The 13,609-nt window shown below is 37.8% G+C and overlaps 1 protein-coding gene across 4 annotated transcripts in view; it reads left to right on the top strand.

Moving 5' to 3' along the window:
• UNC5C (unc-5 netrin receptor C) overlaps positions 1–13,609 on the top strand; it is a 517,444-nt gene that overhangs the window by 471,559 nt on the left and 32,276 nt on the right. For all 4 annotated transcript variants that reach the window (XM_077476580.1, XM_077476578.1, XM_077476581.1 and 1 more), the window contains 2 exons: positions 552–896; positions 3,618–3,705. In XM_077476580.1, the coding sequence (XP_077332706.1) occupies positions 552–896; positions 3,618–3,705 (433 nt within the window). The remainder of the gene's footprint in view (positions 1–551; positions 897–3,617; positions 3,706–13,609) is intronic.

The raw sequence follows: 13,609 nt of genomic DNA, 5'->3' as shown, positions 1-13,609 counted from the left end.
CCCAAAAGCTGTAGCAGTGTGTCTTATTGCAGAAGAGACATAGCGGGGTGGATTTACTGAAGGCAAATCCACTTTGCACTACAAGTGCTCTTGGAAGTGCAGTTGCTGTAGATCATTGTAGATCTGAGGGGAAGCTCTGAAATGAGGGGAAGCTCTGCTGATTTTATCATCCAATCATGTGCAAGCTAAAATGCTGTTTTTTTTATTTTCCTTGCATGCCCCCTCAGATCTACAGCCACTGCACTTCCAAGTGCACTTGCAGTGCACAAAGTGAATTTGCCTCTAGTAAATAACCCCCATAATCTGCAAAAAATAGATGCCTGCTGACAATTTTTATAATAATTATATAATTTTAGATGTTGTCCCACTTAAATGAAATAACCATGTCTATTAGACTTCATGGGGATGCTACACTCACACCTTTAAAATGTATCTATTGAAAGTATTGTCCATAGCAACAAATTGGATGTTTGTGTTTGTATGAATCCAAGAAAAAAACTGCTTTTTCTTCCTCTAATCATAATCTAATCATAATAATGAATTGTTTATAGATCTCCTGGCAATTCCTCCAGACCTAACATCAGCAGCAGCAATGTACAGAGGACCTGTGTATGCCCTCCATGATGTATCTGATAAGATTCCAATGACTAATTCACCTCTCCTCGACCCTCTTCCCAATTTGAAAATTAAAGTGTACAATTCATCTGGTGCCGTAACGCCTCAAGATGATCTTTCGGATTATTCATCAAAACTTTCTCCTCAAATTACTCAGTCTTTACTGGAAAATGACACTCTAAACACGAAGAACCAGAGCCTAGCAAGGCAGACAGATCCATCCTGCACTGCTTTTGGAACATTTAACTCACTGGGTGGACACCTGATCATACCCAATTCAGGTATGTATTTTAATATAAATTGACATATATGGTATAACAGGGCTAGGATGGAAATAATGCGGGTAGTTACGTGTTTGGCCAAAAATGTCTTGTTCAGTATGGGATGGTCCAAACTCTGTCCGTGACTTTGTTTGGAATAATTCTCCTTATCCCTGTCTATTTGTCCCAATTCCTTTTGTTTGAGAGGTGTTAGGCTAAAGAGAAATTGGAAATTCCATCAATGGACTGCTGGCAACAAACTGAGCAAAATTCTAGTTAAGAGGATGGGTTTAGAGCCGTAATGCCCGACATACAGCTTTTTAGAATTACTGTGTGGCCCTTCACAGAAGCCCATAGTTAATTTTTACCTTGTCTTGTTTCTTAATCAAGAAAAATGAAGGAAGATATTAAATGATCCACAAATTTGCACATTTTGTAAATTGTTTACTGTCAGTGGAGATGGTTTTTAACTTATTTGTACTTTAAAGTGTATGAATACAATTATAATATTTACGTAAACATATATGGTGTTGTGTTGTCACAATAAAATCCCCAGTTCCAAGTGTGTCTTGATTGGTTCACTGGAAACATATATCCTCTTGTATTGCTTATTGACAAGGGGATGGTGCCTTGATATTTTTCCATCTGAGTTTTCCACCTTGCACTCATTTTAGAAGATATTAAAGAGGAACTTCACCAAGTCACCACAATGAAAAATCAGCAACTAAAAATACAGAATATAAATACAGCTACAAAAATCAGTTATGGATTCTAGTTTTGTCTCCCTGCAGCTGATCCTCCGCACAGCTGCAGGTCGATTGGCCTGGCTAGCTTGGATTTAGGAGCTGGTTGTGACTTACTAAGGAATCACAGCCAGCTCCCATTGTGCATGCATGAGATCACATAACAAAGGAAAATTGATACTGTAACCTCCTACGACATGCAACATCCATCCTCACCTAGGTGAGGCTTGAGGAAGAGAAAGTGGGTACCATCAAAAGACGGTACTCACCCTCCACCAAAAAAAAAAAAAAACCTGCAGCCTTTTCTTAGTTACTGTGTGGCCTTTGGTCCCTAGCAGTCAGTAGTGAATGTTTTTCTTGCCTATCTTACTCATGGACAGTGAAGAAAAAAATGTAAGAATAAGTTCACTTTAAAAAAAAAATGCAAATTTTTTTCAAGTTAAAAAAATGTGCATTTATTATTTTTTATTGCAGGAGCTTGTAAAGCATTGCACCAGCGTAAATATATCCTTTAACTAAACAAGTTTCTATTAAATAAATTATTTACGGTAGTTAATTTATTTTTCTATTTGTTTTGTATTGAGCATTTTGGTGGACTGAGAAATGCCAGCACTGCCTCGTGTCTTTTGTTAAACTGCTCAACCACTCTCACTCCTAGAACTCTACAACATAAAGGCTATAGTTGAGTTAATAAAAGACACGGGACCTAGTTCAACATAAAAACTAGAAGGGCTTTTTGAGATAACACAATAAGGCCCCTTTCACATGGGTGATCTGATTAGGTGCAGGGTGTCAGTTTTTCAGGTGAACCTCATCAGATGGTCTAAGTATCCCTATGAACTAACAAGTGTAAACGGACTTGTATCCATTTACATCCACCTATCTCTGATCCGTTCTGGTCCACTAAAAACAAAGAGAAGAGGATCTGTCCTCTTTTGTATAGGCAGATCAGAGGTAGTCAGGTGTAAACAGACAGCTGGACCATTTACACCCGACCACCCGTAGAGCATAGCAGGCTCAGTTCATATCCACTCTGCATAAACTGGGTAGATACGGACCTGTCATCTGCCTGCTCTGCCTAGCTGGGGATCAGTGGATTGATCTTCTGCTGAGCAAAGTGGATCCACCCCATATGAAAGGGGCCTAAGTGTGCAGAGAACGCAAAGCAGCTCTCAATTTCTGACAAGTGTAACTGTTTTCTTGCATTTCGGTTCCAAGCAGCCAGTAGTTAATATTTATCTTGCCTGAGTTTCTATCAAACAGATTCAACACAATTCTTCCAATGATATACTTTACCAGAACAAATAGAACAAATAAGAGAAGTTCATTGTTAGGATTTACACACACTTCAAAAATGCTCTTTTCATTTACTGCGAACTAGGGACATTATGAATACTAATTAAACAAATACAAATCTTTACTTTCAGTTGCGTGTATCCATCCTTTTTGTGCTGGTATAGATGTCGTTGACCTACATAGTATAGTATGTAATCCATTCAAGGCTTTCATAGCACAAAGTTGTAAAATATACAATTGTGCTTCACATTAGAGCTTTGATTGTACAAGTAGCCTAAAATACAGCACATTTTTCTCTTTCCATCTGGAAGGAATATTACTCGGAAATTGGACTTGCATTGCTTCCAGATTTCTGTTGTGTATTTCCCTAATACATATGATTGAATGTTTGTTTTTATAAAAAAATAAATAAAAATAAAACAGAATGTTGCCTTTTCAGTCTTTCCCTACCATTTCACCTCATACCAATTATTTTGCTTTTGAGAGCCATAAGTAGAGCTTCAATCGCCATGGCAACATATCTCATATTGGCTTTGAGGACTTTGAGGAATCCAACACAGCCCTGTAAAATGAATTATTTTTATGAAAACATAAATGCAAGCTTGAAACATAAATTGCCTGTCTTCCGCTTACAAGTATTATCTCCTATTATTTAATTGATTTTTCTATTTGTTTTTTGTTTTTTCATCTTCATATTCTTTAGGAGTGAGCTTGCTGATTCCTGCTGGGGCAGTACCTCAGGGAAGAGTATATGAAATGTATGTCACTGTTCACAGAAAGGAGAACATGAGGTAACTGTCTGTGTTTAACATCTGCTTACGCTTACACAACAATACTTTTCACTCAAAGATTAACAATATCCTCTTCTGATTGAAAGCACAGAACAAAGTATTTTTGTCTCTTTCAAATATATATATATATATATATATATATATATATATATAGCGTCTATTCGAATTTATATACTGTATGATATAGTGATGACAGGTAATCCACTGCTGGAGCCCATTATCACATTGCTGTTGTCCTTATGATCCCCACCACTGGACAGCCAATAGGAAGTTTCCACATCACTCAGGAAGTGATGTAGCCCCCCAGAGTAAAGACCCTCCTCCTCTGAGAAGATAGAGGATTCAGGACCAAGTTCCGCTTCAGACCATTGTTTTTTTTTTTTTTTTTGCGAGTATATGAGACTTTTAGATTCGTTTTTTTCTTTGTAACTCAATTAGAAGGATGTGTGGCATAAACGTTGGAGGGATTTTAGCTTTGATTTTTGATAAAGCAAAGAATAGTTACAGAAAAACCCCCGTCACATTTTTTTTTCTCATTGTGGAGAATTCCCTTCATCTTCCTGTCTTCTTGTAGACACAACAGGAAGATAAGAGGAATTTTTTATCCTACACAGTGGTCCCTGGAAATGGTATTTCTATTAAAAGATTGTGCACTTTATTTTTGATCTGGTGACAACTGAGCTCAAAAATTTTCATTCTCTTAAACATTTAGTCTGTCATATTAAAGCTCTAGTAATTTACTCGATAGATAAGACAAACAAGGTGTACATTACAGAGTCTGTATATATAATTGGAAAGATTATACATAGAGTAATAAAGATTTGTAGCATGAGGTGTCCATGGGAACTGAAGAGCATGAGAAAGGAAATGTTCTCAATTAATTTACCCCATAGGTCACCTTCACAGTCATTGACACAATGTACTTGTGGATTAAAGCATGTCTTCGAAGAAAAAATAAAACAGCAAGTCTATTATATATTTTGAATAGTGAAGCATAATGAAAAATGCCATTTCGTTTTGCTATGTTTATTTTAAATTGGGATATGTTAGTTACTTGCGATATTCATTTATATTAAATCTCTATTATTTTCAGCACTCAAGTTAAAAATTAAAATTGGGATGACAGTTCTTAGATGAGAGAAAAAGCAGCAAGCAGAAAGAAGTAATAATGTCAAAGCTGCAGTTTTCCTGCATGTGTTGTTGAATGCAGGTCTAATAATGTCAGGCTTCGGGTACTGGGGGAAAGTCTTAGTGCTTATGCCGCGTACACACGACCGTTTTTGCCATCAGAATAAACTCTGATGGTCTTTCCAACTGAATTTCCGATGGAGTTCTGCTGAAACAGCCTTGCCTACACACGATCACACCAGTCCATTCGTTTAGAACATGATGACGTACGACGAGACTAGAAAAAGAAAGTTCAGTAGTCAGTAGCCAATAGCTGCCCTTGCGTTGTTTTTGGTCCGGCAGAATAGCATACAGACAAACGGTTTTCCCGATAGGACTTGATTCCATGGGAAATATTTAAAACATGTTCCTATTCCTAGATCCGTCAGAATTTTTGAAAAAAAAAAGTCAGATGAAACCCACACATGATTGGAATATTCCATGAAATGATTCCGTCAGACCTTTTCTGCCGGAAAGTCCAGCCGTGTGTACGTAGCATTAGACAACAAACAAAGTTAGTTAGAGTTCAAGTATAATGAAGAATGCAAGTGTAGCGCTATCCCCAAAGGAGCCGCTGGTGAATGAAGTATCCCTCACCATGCACAGCTAGGCACACATAATTTTTCACCACCCACTGAAGACAAGAATCAGTCCTTGCAGCTTTGGTTTTCGTATTATATTGGGGGAATTGAACTTGTATTGGGGTTGAGGGTATTATGGGATGCCCACTTGATTAGCAAAGAGTTTTTCAGGGACAAAACTATATACAGCTTGTATATACACTTCACCTTCTACCTCCAGCCCATCTTGCTTGTAGAACAATAACTCCCACAAACGGCTGGCACTGTATGGGTGGACTGACGAGCAATCAGACCAGTAGCAAATGCCCTTTGGAGGCAGGGACCATGGACCTCTTTAGTAGTGTAGCACAAAAAAAGTCCTAGTGCCAAGCTGCCTTAGGCTACTGATGCCAGCAGCACCTCTTCTGTCACTGCCCTCCTGGCTAAGACTCCACAGTCCTCCCAAAATGACTCTGCACCCATCCCAGACAGCTTGCACCCAGTCCTCTCAGGCATGTCTCTCAGTCCTCTGACTGTAACACTCACCAGCCCTTCTGGCTGTATTCCTCCCTGGAGATTTGCCCGGCAGTGTTCTCCTACTGTCCTCCACTTTGCTCCTGTGCCTCTGGTCAGGATCCTTCTGTGTGTCATGAAGAAGGTTCCTTCCCAGACTAGGGGCTCCCTCAATGGCCACTCTTATAGAATTGTCTACCAGTTTCTAGAAGTAGGGGGAGGTTTTATGTCTTAGAGATGATGCCTATGAGTCATACAGGCCTCCCTGAGTCACTCCCCCGACCCAGATAAACAAGAAAGGCTTGGCTGCCAGCCAAGCCTGACAATTTACCTACACTAACAAAAATACTAGCACTCTAGCAACACAGCTAAGGGTTGCTACAGGAAAATAACACACATAAAACAAATTTGAACTTTAGGAAATGTGGCCTTAGTCTTTAGTCTCATACTGCTATATAGAAAGAGTGGGTGGATGAAATGTAAAGGCTGTGTCCATTCATCAGTCAAGTATTTATGGTAGCTTTTGTTCACTGAGTAAAGAGTAGATGGAATGATGAATGGAATGAAGGTATTTAGATACAACTGAGGGTTCTGGGGGGGGGGGGGGGGAATACAATATTTGCCACTGTTATATTACTCCAGAAGAGCATGGCACAAGTGTGTACATGACCTCCTCCACTGGTTCCATACAGACCCACACAAATGTTGCAAATATGTCTGGAGTCATTAAATGGTAAAATGAGGCTTTGCTTTGATATTTATTTCTTCTAAATATCAGCTTGCAGATTTGTCAGATATTGTACAATACCTTAATTGCCATGGCAGGTGGTGTAGGACTGAAAAGGACCGAGGGGGGGGGGATGAGGTAAGTACATATTTGTGTACAGCACAGCATACAGAATAGGTTATGGCATGCAGCACACAGTACAACACGACAGCGTTCCCTTATTTTATATACCAAGCTCTATGTTCCCTATTCTGCAATGCCTAATTTTTTATACAATGCTGTATGTTGCCGATTTCACACCACCTCATTTGGTATTCCATATTGTATGTTTCCTATTCCACACCTCCTCATTCCATATGCCATGCTGTACATTCTGTATTCCTTGCTGCCTCTTATCATATTCCATGCTGTGTGTTCCCTGTTCTGCACTTCCTTATATCCTTCCTTGTAGTTCTTATATTTCACACTGCCTCATTGTGTATGCTAAACTGCAAATTCCATATAGAGCATTGTATATTAAATGAGCATTGTGGAATAGGGAACATACAACATAGTATTTAAAATGAGGCATTGCAGAGTATGGAACACTCAACATGGTATACTAAATGAGCCAGTGCAGAATGGATTGCATACAGCATGGTATATGGAATGAAGTGGTGGTGAAAGGGAGCATACCGTAATGGCATACAGGGTGAGGCATTGCAGAACAAGGAACATATAACATGGTATGCAGAATGATGTGTTAAAGAACAGGTGGTATACAGCATGGCAAACAGAATGAGGCGGTGCTGAATAGGGAAAGTACAGTATGTTTTTACAGAATGATGCATTGTAGAATAGGAAACATACAGCATGTCAAACAAAATGAAGTAAAATTGGCTAAACAGCACTTGCCTCACCACATCTTTAATTAAATTAAATTAATCCGTATGTGATTATTCTGTGTCTGTACTGGACAAATAGTTGTGTGTAAACCTTTTAAACAATAAATATTAGATAAATAGATATATGATTCCCGTTAATATGTGGCTGATGAAACCAATAAATACCAGTTAATGAATAAATTAATAAATAGTGACTTGTGACTATGGTGAATTAAATATTAAATACAATAATAAAGTGACACATGGTTACACATGTGCACATAAAGTCTTTAAATGTGCTCTTGTGCTCAGTGCGCCAATGGTGGCCTTTAATCCACCTCTTGTGAGGCTATATGGTTCTGCACTCACCAAATAGGTTGGACTCCTCTACCTTATGATAAGAAGGAATCAACTGTGCTTTTAGGTCTCTTGAGGGTGACCTATCCCACCACGGTATCCACTGGGTACTCCCGTTGTGATGGCTGTCTCCTACTTCAGCGCTCATGGACCAGGGTGTGAAGGCATATATACAAGATATAAAAAAGGACTCATCGTGTAAGATCCTTAAAACTTTTATTGAACATGGGCATTTTACTTTTAAAATATCCTTCTTAAAATGCTGTAAAAAGCAACTCCAACGTCCGTGCCAGAAGTGATGTGTTAGGGATTCAGGCTTGATGCTATTCACCATCACAGTGCGACGTTATCAAAAACAAAATGAGGTGTTGTGGAATAGGTGTTATGGAATACAGCATGTGGAATGGCATGAGACTTGGTAGCACAGGGAATATACAGCATGGCATAAAGAACAAGGAGGTTGCTGCACAAGGAATGTGGAAGTAAAGAATAGGGAACGTACAATATGGCATACAAAATAAGTCATTGCAAAAAAAGGAAACATATACTAGAGTAAGTCGTTACAAGGGACCTTGAAAATTACATACTTCTGCTGCTTTCTCTAACCCCGTCCAAATTCCAAATCTCATTCAATGTGGGAACACACAAGATTTGACAGCTCACCCTATCATCACTTTCACTTGTAAATACAGAAGCGAGTAGAGGAAGTCTGCCACTACTTGTTTCCTTTTCCACACATTGCAATAGATGTCATCTGTCAGAGCCACAGAGGAAGCACCCTCCCTCTACTGGCTCTGTTCTGGAGTTCTGAACTCACTGACATGGTGGGGGCAGAGAAGTGGGGGAAACAGAGGCACAACACTAGCACGTGCTCAGTGCAAGTACGTGAACAGATAGATAGATAGATAGATAGATAGATAGATAGATAGATAGATAGATAGATAGATAGATAGAATCTTGATTATCTTTCACCTAAGCAGAAGAATAATAAGTTCAATTATTCCTAAATATTTAAGCTAAAAAGAATTTAAAATATAACTGATACTTTATATGTACTATTTTTTCTGTTTTAAGTTTTTTTTTTGCAACATGATCATCTTTACAGAACAGCTTAAATGCTGAACTTTTTTCTTTATGTCGTCAATGTATACTGTCCAGGTCCTTTCATTTTCACAAGCAGAATTATGTGCTTAGCTATTCTTGTCGACTAGATCAATGCGGTAAATTATTATTCAAGTGGCAGTGCTGCCAAAACTTATTATTTCATGTGACTGTGTAGTACAGATGCATTCTTCACAATGAATTGGTTTATGGACACAGTCTAATCTTCTTACATCTCTTTGAGTCATGTACAGCACTGGGAGGGAATCCATCAGTGAAAGCATGTGATTCACAACTGCCAGTGCAAATGTTTCTTTGACCTATTTAATTAACCAGTTCTACTTGAATACTTTCATATTTAGGGAAATGTACTTAATGAAGTCAAAATACCTTAATATTTTTATTCTCAAATAAATATTTTAAAATTCTTTGTGGGGAGAGATTAAAAACATAAGGCACCAGTTTTGGATTTCCCATCTAACGTTATTAAGTGTAGTATAAACTCAAGCCAGCACATTTACATGATAGTAAAAAAAAAAGAACTTGTCTTGCTTAGCATTAGCCTGGGTTACCTTATAAAATATTTATGTAATAGCACACGGCTAAAGGCAGATTTCCATTGGTGGCTAGATGAAGATGCCACAAGGGTGACAGGGGGTTCACAGCTCTTCCGTTAGTCAACCCCTTCATGATGATTCAGATTGTTGTTTCATCTACCCCAAACATTTATTAATAGGAAAATAATTTTATAAAAATAGATTTAAATTATAGTACTACAAATAATAATAATAATCATATTCTTGTAAATAGTATCTATATTTCCTCATGTTGTCAGCAGATTAATTTAAGTTGATGGCAGTGCTGAATTGTTAATAAATACACATCAATCAGTTTATTTGCACCACTCCTATTGCTTTGGGTTTAAAATATATCCACTGGCTCTTCAAAAGAGTTTGAAGTGGGTATACAGTACTTACTCTTTCTCTAAAGTTTGAGGTAGATGTATTCACCAGCTCTCCAATGGAATCTGAAGTGGGGGAGAATGTTACATTTGAGAAGAGAACATATTTGTATATCCTCCCCTAAGGAGTAGTGTGGAAAGTCGCAGGCCCCTAGGTAACACTGTTTCATCACTAGCCACCTCAACTTCAAGGCTAAAGACTGATACACACAATTCCTTTTTTTTTCAACTTACCGGGCTGAGCGATTAAAAGCTGAAGCTCTCAGGAAGAGCCACTTCACTAACTATGCAATGTTAGTAAAGCGACCACCCCTCCCACCACCACCACCATTGGCTAAGAGCACTGATCAGATGATGATCGGCAGACCTTTTATGGCCTCCCCCTTCTGTTGGACTGGCTGCCATACACATGGGATGAATGTCAACCGTTTTCTATTGAACTGGCTGATTCTGCCCCATATTCACCCATGTGTATGGCCCTTAAGGGCTGGCATGGAGCACTACAGAGATCTCAACAGATAAATTGACACCAATTGGCTTTCTAACTTTAATGAACCCCAGACATTTGCTGCCTCCGTTTTGACCCCTGACCATGTTATAGACCACTTGGACAGTCCCATTGACCCTTGGGAACTAATATTGACCACTTTTGGATACAGAATGAACTTGCAGAGGGTGTGAAAAACAGGACCTGCAGTGTATTTTCTGCAGGCAGTTTAGTGTGTCTCTCTTGAGTTCAAAGCTAGACATCATCACTGGTTAGCTTCATCTGTTTATTTTAAATACTATAAAGAAGAAAAAGAAAAACATCATGTTTTAAGCGTTAAGCCCACAAAACTTATATATCAAGTTTAATTTGAATTATACTGATGTGGCACAGCAAAATATAATAGAAAAAGTAAGTGTAAGACAGCTTTTGTTTTATTTTGTTTTTAGAACAACCAATAATAGCCTTTTGGTAATTCTAAACTTTTTTTTGTTGTAATTAGTGTATTATTCATAACAGCATGTATTATTTTCCTAGGTTATTTAGGTTATTGCTTACTTAAAAACTAGTGTTTGATATTAGCTTATGTTTGAAGGGTCCCTATTTTATTCCACATGGAGCTTCTGACATTTTGTTGCTTAGTCTTATCACTGTATCATTTTATGTTCTTGTTGTAATGGGTGGCTGCCACTGAATTCAATCCCTGGCGATCTTCAATTTGCTGTGCACTTATCAATATGGACACACTTCTCAAGTGGCTGCCTCCAATGTAGAAGAGGCATTGAGGTCATGATAGCCTTTAAAAAGAGACTGTTTGGATTGCAACAAAGGATGCTACTTGAGCTAAGCAAAGTCATAAAATAAGCTCAAATGTGAGGAAGTGAAGAGGCAGTGTAAAAGTATACTAGATGCTTTAATCAAATACAAACCTTATGGATTTTGTTGCTTTGAGAATGCATTTTATTGGATTACAAAATAGCCTCTGTAATAATCATTGATTTAGAGTAAATTATTGTTTTCAAGAAAGAAATGTGTTTAGCACAAGTACATATAAGCCAATTCTTAAAACATGTGAATTTTTCAAAAAATATAGCTCAGATGATTCACATAGTACACATCACAGCATTATGCAGTAACCCACAGCAGCCAATCTGCTGATAATAAAGGCTTCAAAGCAAGTACCGAGCCAGTGAAGATTCGGGCTTGCATTCCAGTTCCCTTCTAAATAAGAATCAACATGACAGCCAGAAAACTTGCATTTTTAGATGTGATCAAAATGTATTTCTCTCGTGAAAGAGTTTCTCTAATGTTTAGACAACCATGGTAATTAATGGCCACCATAAACTGAATTTAACCAATAAAACCTGACATATGTCACCGCAGAACCTACATTTTCTTTGAATGCTCACATGAAGTTGTGGTTTTCATACACTGTCAGAAAAGATTTTAGTTACTTATGTTTACTAGAATTCTGAAACATTGAAAAACAAAGAAGATACCAAATAGATATCAACAGGTCGGACTTTTAAGGCATGAAAGCAAATAGGAAAGTAGAAGAAAATTAATTTTATTGAAAAATACAATATCATAACAGTGTTCAAAACAATCTAAAAGTCATATGAAATTATATAATTTGTACATTGAGCCCTTGTGCGTCGTGTCAAAACATTGTGTTTTTTTTTGTTTTTGTTTTCCTGGTATCATTTTGATGACCTTGGGGATATGATGATGTTGTTTTGAAGTCTAGTGTATCGTTCACAGTTCATTATGGCACAAAAAAACATGCTTTCTGTTCATTTCAGTTGGGTACTGTATCCAGTAGAGACTTCCATGACACTAAACTTTTTGAAGTTTAGACAGACTGCTACATGATCTGTTCACATGGGCAACGACTGCATTAATTAGTGTCTAAACAAGACAAGTAAGCGCAAAAGGCTTGTGCATAGCTCCCACAGGCTTATCGGGGCAATAGATTTCTAAAGAATCTATTTGAAAACCATTCATCTAGAATTTAAAAATGTTCCAACAATTATATTTTTATATTAGCAGGATCAATTTGTAATACTAAAACGCACCATTAAACAAGTGGTGGCAGCTCAAAAGATATCTGGTCATTTCATAATCAAACTAGTGAAAGATGATTTCCGATTGGCTGCTATGGGACAGTTGCTAGGACTTTTTAATTGAAGCTGTAAATACACTACCTCTGTTAATAGAGACCAATTGTACCAATAGGGCATATCTGTTTATTTTTCTTTGTTCTGTTTCAGTTTGTGCACATTAGTCTCTAATGTCTTGCCCTACAAAAGCATATTACAATCTGCTCACTTGGGACATGTAATTAAACATAGCTTATTTGAGCTCTACTATACATTTTGGCTTGCGTTTATTCAAAGGGCAAAACAAAAACAGGGCTTATTTCAGTGAACGTGTATAAATTTGATTCTTTACCACGGAGAACATAAACCTGATCAGAACCTTAATGAGAAAAAGCAGTCAGGATAAAATTGCTAGTAAACCTACATGATATAAGGTTGTGCACTCTTGGAATTGCTTTTTTAAATTGTGAACTGCAGAAGTTTGTGTGCTGAAGGTTTGAGTCTGTCGCTAGCAGGTGAATCCAGGTTTTTAACAGTGAATGAGAACAACTGTCTCCATTTGATGGAATTGCATTGTTTGTAATGACTAGTCAGTGCTTGGAGCACATCGAAGTTCAGACAGGCCTTTCCTATTCAGTCCCAAACTTTATAGACTTTTTTTAACAACTTCAGCCATGGAAGAATTTACCCCCTTCCTGATCAGGCAGTTTTTTGATATATGACACTGTGTCGCTTTAACTGACAATTGCGCAGTCGTGCAATGCTGTATCCAAACAAAATGTACGTCCTTTTTTTCCCACAAATAGAGCTTTCTTTTGGTGGTATTTTATCACAACTGCGGTTTTTATTTTTTGCGGTATAAACAAAAGAAGAGCGACAATTTTGAAAAAAAAACACAAAGGGGGTTATTTACAAAAGGCAAATCCACTTTGCACTACAAGTGCAAGCTGCAGGTGCAAAGTGCACTTGAAATTGCACTGAAAGTGCACTTGGAAGTACAGTCGCTGTAAACCTGAGGGGTAGATCTGAAATGAGGGAAAGCTCTACTGATTTTATCATCCAATCATGT

This window comes from Lithobates pipiens, unplaced genomic scaffold (genome assembly GCF_037356315.1).
Source record: "Lithobates pipiens isolate NorthernLeopardFrog02 unplaced genomic scaffold, aLitPip1_a1.2 Scaffold_13, whole genome shotgun sequence".
NCBI lineage: Eukaryota > Metazoa > Chordata > Amphibia > Anura > Ranidae > Lithobates > Lithobates pipiens.
This window is presented reverse-complemented; position numbering and strand designations above follow the sequence as displayed.